Source organism: Cyanistes caeruleus, chromosome 8, assembly GCF_971803275.1.
Source record: "Cyanistes caeruleus chromosome 8, bCyaCae1.hap1.1, whole genome shotgun sequence".
Classification (NCBI taxonomy): domain Eukaryota; kingdom Metazoa; phylum Chordata; class Aves; order Passeriformes; family Paridae; genus Cyanistes; species Cyanistes caeruleus.
The window spans coordinates 8,201,134-8,216,932 of record NC_141708.1 but is presented as its reverse complement, the minus strand read 5'-3'; the positions used below and the strand labels follow the sequence as shown (position 1 = coordinate 8,216,932).

The 15,799-nt window shown below is 36.4% G+C and overlaps 1 protein-coding gene across 5 annotated transcripts in view; it reads left to right on the top strand.

The window, feature by feature from the left end:
* Positions 1-15,157, top strand: part of NHLRC2 (NHL repeat containing 2) — a 32,516-nt gene extending 17,359 nt beyond the window's left edge. The window contains exons 6-13 of one of the 5 annotated variants that reach the window (XR_015290181.1): positions 2,817-2,916; positions 3,349-3,580; positions 4,039-4,161; positions 5,230-5,439; positions 6,535-6,760; positions 7,592-8,623; positions 11,421-11,523; positions 13,129-15,157. Coding sequence is in view for 1 of the 5 variants with exons in the window: in XM_086900945.1 (XP_086757071.1) it covers positions 2,817-2,916; positions 3,349-3,580; positions 4,039-4,161; positions 5,230-5,439; positions 6,535-6,760; positions 7,592-7,857 (1,157 nt within the window). In the remaining 4 variants the exon portion in view is untranslated. Of the gene's footprint in view, positions 1-2,816; positions 2,917-3,348; positions 3,581-4,038; positions 4,162-5,229; positions 5,440-6,534; positions 6,761-7,591 lie in introns of all 5 variants that reach the window. The other 4 variants (XR_015290180.1, XR_015290179.1, XR_015290178.1 and 1 more) reach the window with 4 other exon arrangements.
* Positions 15,158-15,799: the final 642 nt, after the last annotated feature.

Here is a 15,799-nt window from a genome sequence, read left to right as displayed (position 1 = left end):
GAAATAAATACTTTCCATTCATGGGTGATAAGGAGTTGTTATAATGATGACATTACCATAACTTTAGCATTCTGGCTCTTCCTGGCCCCCTTCTCCTGTGAGAACTGTACAAGGATGACAGTGGTGATATCCTCAAACTGTTCTATCGTGAAAGAAAATATTTTTCTGTCATTTGTATCAGAACATAAAGCATTAAACCATGTGAGGACTATTGTGTGAAAAAATACCTTTGCTATGTAGCATTTGTTTTCATTTTCTGGGGTTGTGTAATTTTTTTTATTAAAGCTCTGACTCTGAATTTCAGAAAGAGCTTGTGCTGTTTCCATGTTTGCATCCATTCTCTTTGTTCCAGTGGCCATCCGGTAGAAAATATTTGTGTTAAAATTTATGACAGTTAGAGAGCTCTTACCCATTTTTACTGCCTTATTCTCTAGTTGAAGTAGAGATCTTCTATCAATCTTACATATTCAGTAAAATTTGAATTTAATATTGATACTTTTGTCTCACACTTCATACATCTTGCTGGGTGCAGAATTAGAGTAAGAAGCCTTTTCAATTTTTCAACATCTAGGTGTCACAGGGGAGTTTCAGTCTGTGGTATCAGGGAACTGGATAGATGAATGGAACAGATTTTCAACAGTACTCAGTTCAAGTCTTACTCCTTCATTTAATTGGTGGATAAAGTGAATATTAAATAATTAACAGAACTTTCTGAGATAACTCAGAATGAATTGCATAGCATAGCAAGATAAAAAAGCTCACTTTCTGAATAGACCAGTGATTTTAACAGTTTTCATTCTGGGGTACTTAGAATAGTAACATCTCAAAGTGCAAAATCTGCATAATGGAAATAGAAAATCCTGAAGCTGAGAAGTTACTGTATAGGAAAGAGCAAAATGATTTCATAATCTATTTTCTCAATTTAAATCTCTTAGAAATGAACTCTAATCGAGAAGTAATTGGGATAGGGACATGTTGTTTTCATTTTTTATACTGGAGTGGTTTTGGCATTGTTGGTACTTAGGTAGCATTTCTGGTAATTTATAAAATGTGTGTTTTGCAACTCAATTTTCAAACCTTTTTTTTATCAAGAAAAAACTTTTAGGAACTTCGCAAGTTTGACTTTCATTTTTGAAGCTCTAGTTTATGTAAAAACATGGAGCCGCAGGAAGGTGCAGAAAAAAGTCACCAGAGTTAATTTGATAACAGTCTTGGGAACTTGTATATTGATCCAAGAAACAGAAAATACTGAAGAAAAGCTCTGTTAAAATCATACCAGTATTTTTCTGAAGAGGGCTCACAGTTTACGGAAATTAATTCTTGAGAAAGAAGGATTCCACTTTTCCCCTCTTGTAGTGTGTAGTGTAGAAAAGATTTAGGATTAGAAGAATGGCAGGATCTCAGTTGGGGGAGTGGTAGTAATTTAATTTTTTTGACTAACTTGTCAGATTTAAAATGCTTGCAAGCATTTCACGTAACATTGCTTTTAGTTTGAAACACCAAAATATTATTTTTTTTTGAGGGGGTGGGGAGGATGGAATTATCCATGATATTGTTTCCAGGAACAGCTGTGAGATGCACAATGTTTTACAAGTTCATGTGAATAAAAAATTTCTCTGAGCAATTAGAAGATTATTTTTCTCTTGAGTGGCTGATGGTTATTCCAATACCTAATAGATTTATGTAGAAAAAAGCATGTTGATGTTGTCTATAACTACTTGGGACAGTGTTAAAAAGATAATACTGTCCTCATTTTAATGCAGTTTTTGAATGTTAACTTTCTGTTCCTTAAGATTTTTCAGGAAAGACTAAGATATGTAAATTTCTTTTGTTTTGGGTTGTTGGGAGTTTTTTCATTGTCTTTCACAACCTGTCTTCAGACATTTTTTATTTCTGTACTGTGATTATGTTTAAAGCTATAGACTACAAATATTGTCTTCAATTTCCACTTGTATAATTTTCTTTGTGAAATATTATCTGGGCAAGATTTGTGTAGTTATTTATAGATTTGGATTGCTGAATAGTAGTTTTATACTTCAAGTTGAAAAAAAATAGCTGCTTGACACATGCTTGAACACTTCTTGATCAGAAGGTCACTGTTCCACAGATCTGCATCTTGCATTTGTGACAGCACATTTACATATGCCAAGGGAGAACAACTTGGAAACTGGGTGCTTACTTGAGGGGGAAATTCAGAAACGCCCAGGTCACATTTACTGCTTGAATAAACTGCAGTTGATGCTCTCCAGGGCAAGCATCAGTTACCCTTAGCTTAAAACATGATGTCCTTTGTATATAGTGTACAGTGGTACTGCCACGGTTATTTCTTTCAAAACCCGTAAACAACTCCCAGTAGTTTTTTGGAGTATCTAATTTTGTCACTTGTGTAGCAAAAAAAATCAAGATTGCATCCCCCAAAGCCATGCTTAGCAAAGATAGGTACTTATTTGTTGGCTAGTGTGAATCAAAAAAAAACATGTGAAGCAGACACAATAAGAAAATGTTGCAAAGAGCAAATCTCACATGAAACATTGCCTTTATCAGATAGGGATATTAAAGCCATGATTTTTAAACCCCTGGGAATAAAATAGCAAGAAAAGAAGAAAAATAGCAAGTTTTGGTAAAAGAAAGACCTTCTCTCTTTTTCTCTCTCTCTGTCTTGCTCTGTTTTTTAGCTTGTGTTATATTTTTTTCCCCTGTGGGGAAGATGAGTGGGAACGGGGGGACAGCAGATTGGTTTGATGATTTCTTCATGTTATAAAACATTTCCAAAGTGGGGTTTTTTTAATCTGGTTTTCTGTGTCCCTTTCTAAAAGTTTCAGGGACACAGGAAGATGATGTGTTATGGATAGCAATGGCAGGCATTCATCAGATATGGGCACTGATGCTGGAAGGTGGAAAACTACCAAAGGGAAGGTAAGCAACTGGACTAAGGGAAATGTGAAATTGCTGCTTGTCTTGATAAACAGCTTTCAAATCCCAAAGAGAGAGACAATCAAATTAAACTCAAAATTATTTAGTTTAAAGGTTTATATGCTTAAAAGTCTGCCTCCTTTTCCCACATGTGTTAGATGAAATGAAAGATGCTATTTTAGCTATACAGCTATGACTTGGTAAAGTTCATTCATATAATTGAATGTTACTTTTCCTTGCATTTGCTGAGTTACCTAGTAATGAATCATGTGCTGAGGTGATACAAAAGTTAGCACAAAGGCATTGAGTAATTCCTCACTGCTGTATTCAGGTTGGTTTTATAACTCATAAGTGCCTGTTCTGTAGCTTCTGTTTATGCATCTTGTCTGAGCTGTTTCAAATTTCTGATTGAAATTGCGTGCTATTTGCCTTTAGTGACTTAAAGAAAGGAGTCTGCCTGCGCTTTGCTGGGAGTGGGAACGAGGAGAACAGGAACAACGCTTACCCACACAAGGCAGGGTTTGCCCAGCCCTCGGGGCTCTCCCTGGCCCCAGAGGAGCCCTGGAACTGCCTGTTCGTGGCCGACAGCGAGAGCAGCACCGTGCGAACCATCTCGCTCAAGGACGGGGCAGTGAAGCACCTTGTAGGAGGAGAGAGAGACCCATTGGTAATCACCTCAAACTTCCCCACACTGCCTTACTAATATTCCTCAAGCCTGACCTGGAGGAACCACTTTTGGGGTGAGAGGGTAAATCAGTTTCCATGGCCATCAATTTCTTAACTTCACTGCTTGGAATGCAAATGTGTGGCAGTTGTGATGCTCAGGTTGTAGTGCAGACTGTTGCTCCTTAAATAAGAAATTCACTTATTCTTCACTTATTCTTAAAATAGCCAATTTGATTGAGCATTGTGTGGTCATTAAATCAGCTGGATTCATATTTGTAACTTAGATGTGAGAGTTTCTGTTTCTGTGGTTAGGATCCACGCTTCCAGGTTTCAGTATCCTTGTTTTGAAATTATCTTGATTTTTTTTTAAGTCAGTTAATTTCCATTTAATTGAAATAATTTAAATTCATGTCCACATTGAATAATCAAATCTATTAATTAAATAAAATAATTTTTCAGAATTTGTTTGCTTTTGGTGATGTGGATGGAGCAGGCATAAATGCAAAGCTGCAGCATCCCTTGGGAGTAACATGGGACAAGAAAAGAAAGCTGCTCTATGTGGCAGATTCCTATAATCATAAGGTAGGTGTACAGTAACTTGTTATATACAGATTTGAAAATTTTTATTATTACAAAGAATTATTTTAGTAACATAGACAGATTTTGCTTGGTCCTGTTAAACTGAGGAAATTAATTACACAAGTTCCTTTGTGGGTTCTTTTTCCTTCCTTCCTTCCTTCCTTCCTTGGTCCTTCTCTTTACCATTGTTTTGTAGTCACATTCTTCTGTGTTGATATGATGGTCTCTTGGGGAAGGTGAATTTAAAGTGCCAAGTTACAGTTCAGACTAAAGACTTTCTGTGTACCTTCCCAAAGTTGCTGAACTACAATAAAAGAGCTAGAAGGGCTTCTTCAGGAATATTGCATGTTTGATAAAACTGAGAGGACAAAAGGACTTGTTTTTCCCTTAAAAAAGACATCTAAGTTTTGAGAAGTATTATGAGTTACCTCCATGGAGCTTCCTCTGGCATAGGAACCATTGTTTTGCATGATTATTCTAATGTGATGTTATATAAACATTCATGTCTAGGAGGTTTTTAACTGTACACTGACTACATGCATTGAAAGAGAAGTAATCTGTTTGATTTGAAGAGTAAGGTATCTAACACTAAATGCTTATTGAAATTTTAAGACAAATGATATTTTGTTTCAGACCTTGAATAAATATTATAAACTTTTTTTCTGTTTAAAAAAAACCCCATCTATTTTCAGAAGAAAAATAATCTAGAAGTTAGCTTGCCAATTCTGTTATTCTCTCACTGTTTGCAAATGTTTCTAGAAAGGCAGCAAGCTTTACAAAAACAAGTCATCCAGCATACTTTTATAGCTGAGAGTTAGGTACCTCCAAAATCATGGAAGGAAACCCTGAATGACAACCAAAGGAAGAAGTGAAGTCCATGAGGGAGTGGGGTAAGATGGGACATGTCACTTGGTAAAGAGTGATAACACAGCATCTAGGATGCACACCTGGATTCTGAGGTACTCAAAAAGCAGTGCTGGCTACTGGAAATGTGGGACATAAGATAATAGAGAACATCTAAATCCGGCTGGGTTTTCTCAGAGAAGCTTTCTGTGCCTCTGTTGATTCTAGATTAAGGTTGTGGATCCCAAGATGAAGAACTGTGCTACCCTGGCAGGCACAGGAGAAGCAGGCAATGTTGTTGGTTCCAGCTTTACCCAGTCAGCTTTCAATGAACCAGGAGGTTTGTGTGTTGAAGAAAACGGCCGCCTGATGTATGTTGCAGACACAAATAATCATCAGATTAAAGTGCTGGATTTGGAAACAAAAATTCTTTCCATGGCAAGTAATACGTCTTAAACAAGCTGATAGTGGTGTTTCTTGATATAAATTATTATTTCAGGCTTCAGCAAGTGTGATAAAAATGAGACAGCTAACTGTGGGTACAATAGTTGTATCCACAGGATGTTTTGTGATGATCAGGCAAATAAACATTGCCTGTTAGCACAGTTGTTGAAAGCCTCAGTCTTCAGAAAGACAACTTTTGCATGGAAAGCAGAAAGTGGCAACCCTCTAGAAAAGGTTAATTAAAATGTACAGCCCAGGTTTTCACCATGAAAAGCATTTCAAAAGCATTTTCACTTAGTAAAAAAAGGAAGTGAAATCAATTACCAAGCCCTGTAATTAAGCTGTAGGAGATGATTTGGGGAGGTCAGTGACTTAAAGCAAGATATATAAAGGGCTTTCAAGCTGTCAAATCAAAACCACTGTCAAAATTGAGCACAGCTTTATTTGATTGTGAATAAACAAATCTGTGCTCATGCCCACCTTACAATGACACTTTATCTTATTTTTTAAAAAAATATATATATACATATATTTATGACATAATCTTCCTAATATCTTCTCATATGTTTCTTGAATTTAATAATACACAGTCTCCATGTGTGTTTAAATTTTCATATCATGTAACATGTTGGTGGCTTTTCTGGGAAATTCTCTTCTATTTTACTGTGCAATGTGCATAGTTAAAATCCTGGATTTTATTACTGAAGCATGCAGTTTAACACTGGAACTAAAAAGAAATACATTTACAGTTGATCCAAAGCAAAAACATAATCCAACTGTAAAGATTTTAAATTAAGGGATAGTATAAAGTAGTTGTGGGTTTTATGGCTTCAATAATAAATATTGCTTTTATTTGGGATTTTTTGTGTTTATATTGGTTTAATCAGGCTTTTTTCATTTTAAGAAAACATTTTGTCCTTCCCTTTTTCTATTCCCTTTTTCTGTTTTGTCATAGTATTGTTGCATGCTGTCAGAAATTTTTAGGCCAATAGCCATATGATGTCACTTTGAAACTGTGATTGTGTTGTGAAAGCCCATTTATTTTCAGTACTAATGAAAATTCATATTTTGTTTTATTTCTACTGATAGTTGCCTATCCTGAAGCCAGAAACATGTGATGTTCCAGATAACCTGCCTGTGCAAAAGGATAAAATAACAAACCTTCCACGACTGCCTAAATCTGCACCAAATGTTCAACTTCCTTCACTAACTGTAGCTCCTGGCCAGACAATTCAGTTTTTGTTAAAGTTGACTCTTCCTCCAGATTCAAAACTGAATGAAGAAGCTCCCAGTGCATGGTTTATCACAGCAGAAGGTAAAGTCCCTGGTTAGGATGGGAAGGGTGATATCAGCACATCCTGCAGTGCAAGATATCTCAGTCTGATGAATCAAGACGTCCCTCCCCATCCTGTGTTCCTGTTTGACCTTATGATCCAGTACATGATTTTTAGAGTTGATGCATTTAACAGCTGGAGTGTAAAGATTCAAAAAGCCAAACACCTGGCAGACTGTTTTCTGCTTAAATTAATATATGCTGCATTGTTTCATGTCTCAGTGCAATGAGTAAGGTGTGTGTAGTGAACAGGTCATTTTTTAGTTCACATACTCTCAGATATTTAAATAAAGTTTCATTCTAACAGTCAGCCTGAGCATTGCTAAATTGCACCAGCCCACCTATAAAACCAACACTGCTGTTTGGAAATGCCATCATTTTACCTACAGTTTAATGAATTTATGGCAGATATCATACCTGGTGTTTTAGATCTCTGATGCTAATGTATAGTAGTCATTAATTTGAGAAGTTTTGCTTGTGCATATCAGAATAAATGTTAATATCCTTTAAAGAGTGTATAGGAGTAATTGCAGTTCCATTGCATTTAAATAAGATGTACTGTATAGATACACCTATAGTTCTGAAGCAAAGCCATGGATCTCTCCTTCTTTAAATGACTGATAAAGCATTTGTAAATTACTTCCCTTTTTTTTTGGTTTTTTTCTGTTCACATCTGGAAAAATCAGGAAGGAATTTTCCTCTAATGTTGCATGTGGAAAGTCCTTCTTGTCCTACAGGTAGAATTAGTGTTTTCTGTAGCTTTCAGACATGGTGTTAAACACCCTAATGATAAAATCTGTTCTTCTTTTGCAGATAACACCTGGTTGCTGCAAGAACAGTTTCTGACAGGAGAAATAAAGGATGTTTCCTGTCAAACTGTCATTCCTTTTCAGTTGCCTGGGAGCTGTGTGTCAGCTGAAGCCACCCTGGCCATCAAAGCGTGCCTCTACTACTGCAGCAAAGGTAGCAGTGCCTGTATGATGGCAGGAGTCTCCTTCAGCCAGCCCTTGCAGGTCACTGGCACAGACCAAGGCAGCTCAGCTCAAGTGGAACTGATACACACCTTTGTAACTAACTAACACAAAGCCAGCTGATTTCACACTTTATTTTGCTATCCACCATTTCTATGGGAGAAAGTACAAATAGATAAATTCGCTCTGTTTTTTTCTGGAGCTTATGACAATGCTAAGAAATAATATGCTTGGTAAAATGAAGTAGTTTTCCCTACAGTCTAATGGGAAAATTTATCATCACAACCTCATTTCTTTACATAACAGTAGCAGCAATAACTTTGTAATACTGTAGACTCTTGCCAAGTGTGAACATACTGGATGTCTGCCACTCTTAAGAAGTGAGCAACAATTTTTAGAGTCCATTTGAAAGAGCTGGTGTTACTTTGTAATGTTACTGTAAGATCTTTGCACTGTAAGTGGTGTAATAGCAGATAATTTTGGACATTTCAAAATTCCTTTTGTGCCCTTATTACATTTTAATAGAATGTCAAAAGGAAGTTTCTTTCTCCCGTCTATAAAAGAAGTATCTTGCTTATTCTTATGCTTCTGTAATGAGACTATTTTGAAAATACAACTTAAACTAGGTGCAGCTCTAGTTTTATGGAAGCTGAATATTTTGCTTTAACTCAACATTGACAGCCTTACATGAAGAACAAAGGTTCATGGGAAATTTTCTGTGAAAGGAAGCATTCAAGATCCTGCAGAAGAATTTCATGGTGATTTTTAACAAAGAATGTGCCTCTCTGCAATGTGTATATGTATATAAAATAACCACCACAAAGCTATGCTGGAGTTTTTCTGATACATAACAATTTACATTTTATAGAAAGTGGTAGGTAATAGTTGAATATCTACACTGCAAAAATTAAATGTCAACCATTTCAAGCAGAGTGATTCACTCCTATTTTATTTCTCTGCAAAGACTATTCTGAAGACTTCTGTCTTACATATACGTAATATTATGAAGAATATTACACTCTTGAAGTCTGATTCAGAGTCTTTTGAAGTCACTGTTAGTCCTTGGATTTGTTATAATGGCCACTGAACCAGAATTGTATACTTGATAATGGATTATTAACATTTATGTTTAGAGCTTCTGATCTTTTGCTGGAACACTGGTAACCTAATCTTTGAGTAAGACGCTTTAAAACTCTCTTGCAAAACTCTGTCCTTGGTGGTTAAGTGTTTTGCAAATAAAATGCCCTCCATTTGCCATAATAAGTAGGGGCAGGGTGATAGTAGTGGTGCAAGTTTATTACTTGAGCTGGAAGAGTTTCCGTCATAATTGGGTTAGGCCCTGTGCTCTGGTCATGATGATCAGTTCTGAAAAGATTTTAAGTTGAAGGGTAGTATTGTCACACATATTAGGAAGTGCAGTAGTGAAATAATTTTTTTATATAGTTTTTTCTAAAACAATTACTCCTGACACCTGTTAGTAAATCCCCGCTGTCAGTTGTTGCTTTTTTTTACTTAAGGGCTGACTGAAATGTTGGTCATGAACCAGAGATGCTTTTGTTTAAGGAAACCATATGGACTGGTGTGGTTCTTCCTTCCATTGAAATGCCAGTCTAGCTGAGAGTTCTTTGTGGCACCAGAAATGGTTGTTATCTCACCTGTCAGTAGAGCAAGGGCTGAAATGTTATTTTTCTTATGTTTGGTTTTCAAGCAACTTTTCTAATTTACTGTTTCAGCCCCTTTGTGTAAGCCTCTCAATTCCCACATGCCATTTTGAAGACTGAAAAAGCTTTGCTTCTTTGTTCACAGATGGCAAATGCTGTTGGAAGGATGAAGATAAAGAAACTAATTTGGGCATTTATTATTTTTTACACTTTAGTAAAATTCAGTCTTTCACAATTTTTTGTTTGTCTGTTTACCTTTGGATAGTAGCCAGGAAACCTTCAATCAGCTTCTAGACAGCCTGCAGATTTTCTGTTGCTCTCTGAAAAAAAACAAGCATTAGGTACAGAAGTTCAGAATAACGAACCGAACTGTCATAATTACCTTGAATGTGTAATTCTTCAGATGGATCTTTTTGTCCCATCATAGAATGGTTTGTGTTGGAAGGGGACTGAAGCCATTTTGTTCCAACCCCCTGCTGTGGACAGGGACACCTTCCACTAGAGCAGGTTATTCAGAGCTGCACCCAGCCTGATTGTGAACACTTTCAGGGATCTGGCATCCCCAGCTTCTCTGGGCAGCCTGTGCCAGTGTCTGAGCACCCTCACAGGAAAGAAATTCTTCCCTATATCAAATCTTTTCAGTTTGAAGCCATTCCCCTGGTCCTATCCCTATATGCCTTTGTTAAAAAGTCTCTGTCCAGCCCGTGTAGCTCCTTCAGGTCCTGGAAGATTCTAGAAGGTCTCTCCAGGCTGAACAACCCCAACTCAAACTTTCAGCTAGAATGACATTATATTTTTCTATTTCATTTGGATCAGGTCATCAAATTCTGCCTATATTCCAATATTTAAAGAAAAAAATCAAAAATCTGTTTTGTTACTGACACTTTCAATTAATGTATTGCTGTAGGGGAAAGACTGTATTCCTCACATTATTTAACTAAAGTGTATAATGTTTAATTACAATATTGTAGTTACATTTTCTATCTAAACGTTCTCTCCTTGCTCTCTGTCTTCAGTCTCTGTGTTCAGTGTGATTGGCCTTTAATCTTATAGTCTAACATAAAGTTTTGTTTGTCCAAGAAATACGGATGCACATTCCCAGAGTCACTACTTCTGTTTCACTTGGAGTGTACAGATATTTGAATGTTCTGTGATTAGAAAAGCACAGGGTTTTTTTTTTTAGAGCTTATGATATTTAGGGATACTATTTCCATTTCTTCCTCTGGGGTTTACAAGCTGCTCTTACAGTAAAGCAACAAGTGCCATAAATTTCACCAGACAGGCAAACTGAATAGGATGTACAAACTACAAGAAATTAATCTAAGTACCAGAAAGTATCTTCCAAATATGATGCAGAAAAATATGAAATGTTATTATTCTATAAAAAAAAAAAATCAGATATATTGATGATAGCTACCTCTTTGTATGGGAGCTAAGTTTTTTTATGTTCCCTGATACAAATATTCTAAGCAGATTGGAATGGCTTAGCACTCCCAGATTTGTGTCTCACAGTAAAAGTTTGCAATTCAAGGCCTTTTCGTACTGGCTTTAACAGGTTTTGCAGCAGACCTTAATGAAGCATTAAAAGACTATAGCAAGTCTCTAAAGAGTATTGGTCATGGTTGATTTGTAAAATGGAAACAAGTTCAGTGGCATTTAAAGTTTTTTAGTTGTAGTGTTTGCATTTCTGGGACAGCTTTTGGTTTTGAATGGATGTATTAATAGTTCCATGAGATGTTTTTAATAATTCTATTCAATTGCAGTATAATATTTTTTATTAGACTAGAAAAAAGATAATGTGGTTTCGAAGAGGGAGGATAGTTTGTTTTAATAGCTCTTTCATGTTGTTTGAATCCAGTAATATTTTTCTGTAGTTTGCTCCCTTCTGTTGAAGGAAGGGTAGGGATGATGACTGTGTGAACCTATTGATGGGCACATATTTTATGCATATATTTTTAGTTGATTTCTTTTTGTGTTAGATTCTTATATAATTTTAAGCTTTTCTATTAGATGCAGTTCTTCAGTTTGTGTTTGGCCTCTCCTATCTCCCACCTGTAGAGCATTATGTTGGTATAATGCTGTGGTAGTGTGGTACCAAGCAAGTACAGACCAGGTGAGTAAACATGAGGAAGTAGTTTTATAGCATCAGGTAAATGCCTTATCTGCTTATCCTGAGAAAAGGTGCATATGGCTTCCAGTATATTGTATATATTCTTAATGCACTGATTTTATTTAAATAGGAAAATAATGTAATTGAAACCATGAGTAAAACTGTTTTGTTGAGAGAACATAAAAAAAAATTATTCCTTTCCTCTTGCTCAGCAGAGGGGGATGATGAAAATGAAGAGTCTTTCCTTCTTATGTAGGGCTATGTCCTTTCGTTCCTTTAATTATTGACTATTTATTTTAGCAAAGATAGAGGTATTATTGACCACAAATTGTCTTGAATTTTTGTTTCCTAAAAAAGTTTTCTATGTACATGGAAGCTTTAAATGTCTGACTTTGTAGAGTTATGAGTGATAGATTTTGTTTTAAATAGTTTTAGTTTAGCAGACAATAACAGAGATTTATGTACATTCTTAAGATCTGTAATTTTTTAAATCACTGGTATTCATTGACTTACCTCAAAGACACGTTGAGGCTACACTCCCACAGAAGTGTGAACTCAAAATTAAATTTTCTTTGTTGTAGAATGTGTGAGATGTGCTGTGACACGTTGTGTTCTCCAGGCTGCAGTTGTGCTACCTAAGGAGAATTTTCCACACGCGGCAGCTCATCAGTCACCCCCAGAAATTCTCCACTGAAATCTGCCAGGTCACTTGCTCATATAATCAGTTAATATTACTGATTTATATTAGCCAACATTTAGTATTCAGAATTTATCATTACAATTTTTATTGAAGTTGGTTTGTCAGGGATTAGAGCTTTTCTCTGTCCCAAGCAAACAAAGTATAGGAATGGTGACAATGGAGGTAATTTTTGAAAATGTGAGACCTGGCTATTTTTTAATTAAATCACAACATTTGTTTTTGCATTCAACAAGAGATCATTAATTTGAAAACAATAGTCTAGTATATTACATTCCATTATGTTCATGTAACCAAATCTGACTACTGTCTTCCGTTAGAAGCAGCTGATCTATATTTTATAGTTTTTGTACTTTTATAGATAAAGTCACTACTCTCATTTAGGATTAGGATTCATTCCTGTACAGGACTCATCACACCTATGATTGAGTTTCCAAGTTTATCTTAGTTTCTTTGTCATATAATTGTGGGGGATTTTAGCTGGGTTTTTTGGTCTGTCCTTTCCTCCTGTAGTTTCTACAGTGAACATATGCAGCCCATATCTTGCTACCGTGGAGGGATCCAAGCAGGAGTAACTCCCTCCACCAGCTCCTTGCCCCTCCCCTGCTTCAGGGATGGGGATGAAAACAGCAAGTAATTCTAGATAGCATTAGAGTAAGATGATGTCCTCAGGTCTGCTTTATCAAGCTTTGCACTCATGCAGCTACTGTTAGGAGTTTTACCTCTGGCCCTGTCCACTGAGGTCCTGAAGTTATTGGTAGCTGTCTCAGAGCATCCCATCAAACTTGAGTTGCCTGTGCAGAAATTCTGATGGCTCTTGGTTTCAGGAAACGTTGATGCTAGAGATTAAATACTTTAGCTGCTATAGGTTAAATATTTTAGCTGTTATGTAATTTGCTGTCTTGTTGCAGGTTGTTTAATTATTGTCAGGTAATGCACTCCTACTGCAGATGAGAAGCTGGGAGCCTTGGGTATGAGTAGAGGAATGTTTGTGTAGCTATAATTAAATATTGCTTCATTTACCTCTTTGGTGGTCCTTTGCTTTCAAGCATACCAAGGAATTCTGTCCAATTGCAGGCTCTAGGGCTAACCAAAGAATTGCAAATATTTTGTAAGTCTTGCCTAGTTCCTTTGAAACATTGACAATTTTGAGCTAAAGAAATCCCATTTGAAGAAAACCTGTTCATACATCTGCCTTAACTTAATGCTCTGTACTCAGCATGCCTCAGGAGATATTCCACAGTGTATTCTTTCCCATTTTGACTAGAGATTGAGAAATTCAACCCATCTGGCCATTGTCAGACTTCATAGAAAGCAAAACAGCAATTCCCAATTTGATTTTAAATCCATTGGAAAAAAAAAAAAAAAGAAGCCTATTTTCCAAACTTTTGATTAAACTGAAATACCAGGTTTATACATTCAAGGAATCTGTCCTGAGAGTTGCTTGAATCAGATGTCCAAATCTGGTTTCCAGATTTTAAAAATGAATTGATATTAAAGTGGGGAAACAAATTGCTAAATATTTTATCTATTGAATATTTAGCTTTAGAAGTGTCCATTTTCACTTTTAAAATAGCACTAGAACAACTAAGACGTTCTCCTCTCTGTCATTACCATTAATGTACCATTAATCATTGTATCATTAAACCTGTGATGGATCTATGTGATTTTTGTAAGAAAATCAATAAAGAAAAAGAAGGTAGTGGTTGAACAGTGGCTGGGTGAAATCCAGGTGCTCCAAGTTAGTGGCATATATCTTTAGGGCCAGGAGTTTGGCCAATGTGACAGAAATTCTGTGTTTTTATTACATCTTGATGGCTGAAGAAAAAAATCAGTGCCTTTTGTAACAATACTTGAAAGTGTTTCTTTACAGAAATACTGGAGTACTGATTGAAATAAGGTATTTAACCTTCATGGTTTGCAGGCTTCAGAAGGATTTAATTCTACTAATTCTGAAACTGTGAAGAGTTTTCCTTCTCCATCATGTTATTGAATTAATTTGAAAGTAAGGTGCTTATTTGTCAAACTCCATTTCTTACAAAATACTTCAGAACAGGTTGTTTCTCAATCTTTTGAGCTTACTTCTGAAGCTATTGTTACCTCTTTTGTACACTCCAGAACAAATGTGGTAGGGAGACTTCAAACAGCTTGCTGGAATTGTGGTTTGAGCGAGATGGAAGGCGAAACATGCACTGATCTAAAGGGGCAGAGGTGATGCCTCTTGGTATTTGAGGGGTGGAGAGCTGGTCTTTGCTTTGGAGTTGTTTTCATCTGTTCTACAGATCAGCAAGGATGCTTTACACAGCAGAAGGTTGTGTGTAGGGGGGCAGTCAAGAAGGGTCAGGTTATCTCACTAAAAACCTGTAACTTATTTCGGTTCTGCTGCTGGGGTATCTGAAAAGCCCAGCAGTACAATGCTAGTGAGGAAATTCACATTTCAGCACTTAACACCTTAGAAAATGTCTCCAGGTGGTTTAAGGGGAAAGACAGGAGTTTCATTTTCTTCCTTGAGAATTTTAGTGGTGTGTTTTAGGCATTGGAAAATTTTGTCTGTTCTTTGAGACACTAAACCTTTGTTTCTCCATTACATTTGATGCAAAGCCTTTCACATATCTGAATTTTTAAAATTGTGGTTTACATTTGTTACAAAATATGAGAAGAATTAAAATGAAAGCATCTACAGCTGATCTAGGTTGAGTAAATTCTTCGCTCTTCTTAACAATATTCATAGATGATGATCCTTTTTAAATAAAGGGTAAATGTCCTGTAATATTATGAGAACAAATAAATACACTGTAGAAGAAATGTCAGCCTTGGCTATCAAACCAACAGATAAACAGTGATTAAAGAATGTACGCTTTCTCCTGTGCAGCCTCTTTCTCCTTGTAAAGCTTTTTCATGGAAAAATAAACATTAAAAAGATTTCATGTTTTCTTTCAAGGCTGGCTTTTTCTGTCAATCTTTGTGTGAACATAGATCTAGAAGTTATGAAATGTGTCTGCTGTGAGGGGTTGCAGCTTGAATAAAACACTTGAGTTAAGAAGTGCTGTTTGTTTCCCACTCCCTTTGCCACAGGCTCTGCAGCCGTGGGTGTCAGTCGGCCCTTCAGTGACCAAGGGTCTGTAAAACAGTGTGAGTCGTGAGGGCTCCCCCCTCCAGGGCTCTGGGAACAAGAGATCTGCTTTTATTTTCATTTCTGCACATAAAAGACATTAGAAATGGTGCATTGCATGAGTCATAGGCTGCCTGATTGTAGCCTTCAGTTTATTGCAGAGATCCCAGAGCAAATTTAGCTACGGGAAGAGATCCCTCTGCATGGAGCTCCACCTGAAGCAATGTTTGTTACTGTGGTTAGACTGCCACACTTTGCAGCATGTGGGGTGCCTGTTTAATTATAATTAATTAATGAAGATTGAACTGTATTTTAGCAGCAGTGTCTAAAAATAATTGTTTTACTCAGATATATTTCTTTGCAGTTTTGACCAAGAACTTGTGGGTACAGGATAAAAATGCAAGTTGTCATGTGCTCCAGTACAACTGGAGATGGACACCAAGGTGCCTACAGAGATGATCTCTTATTTG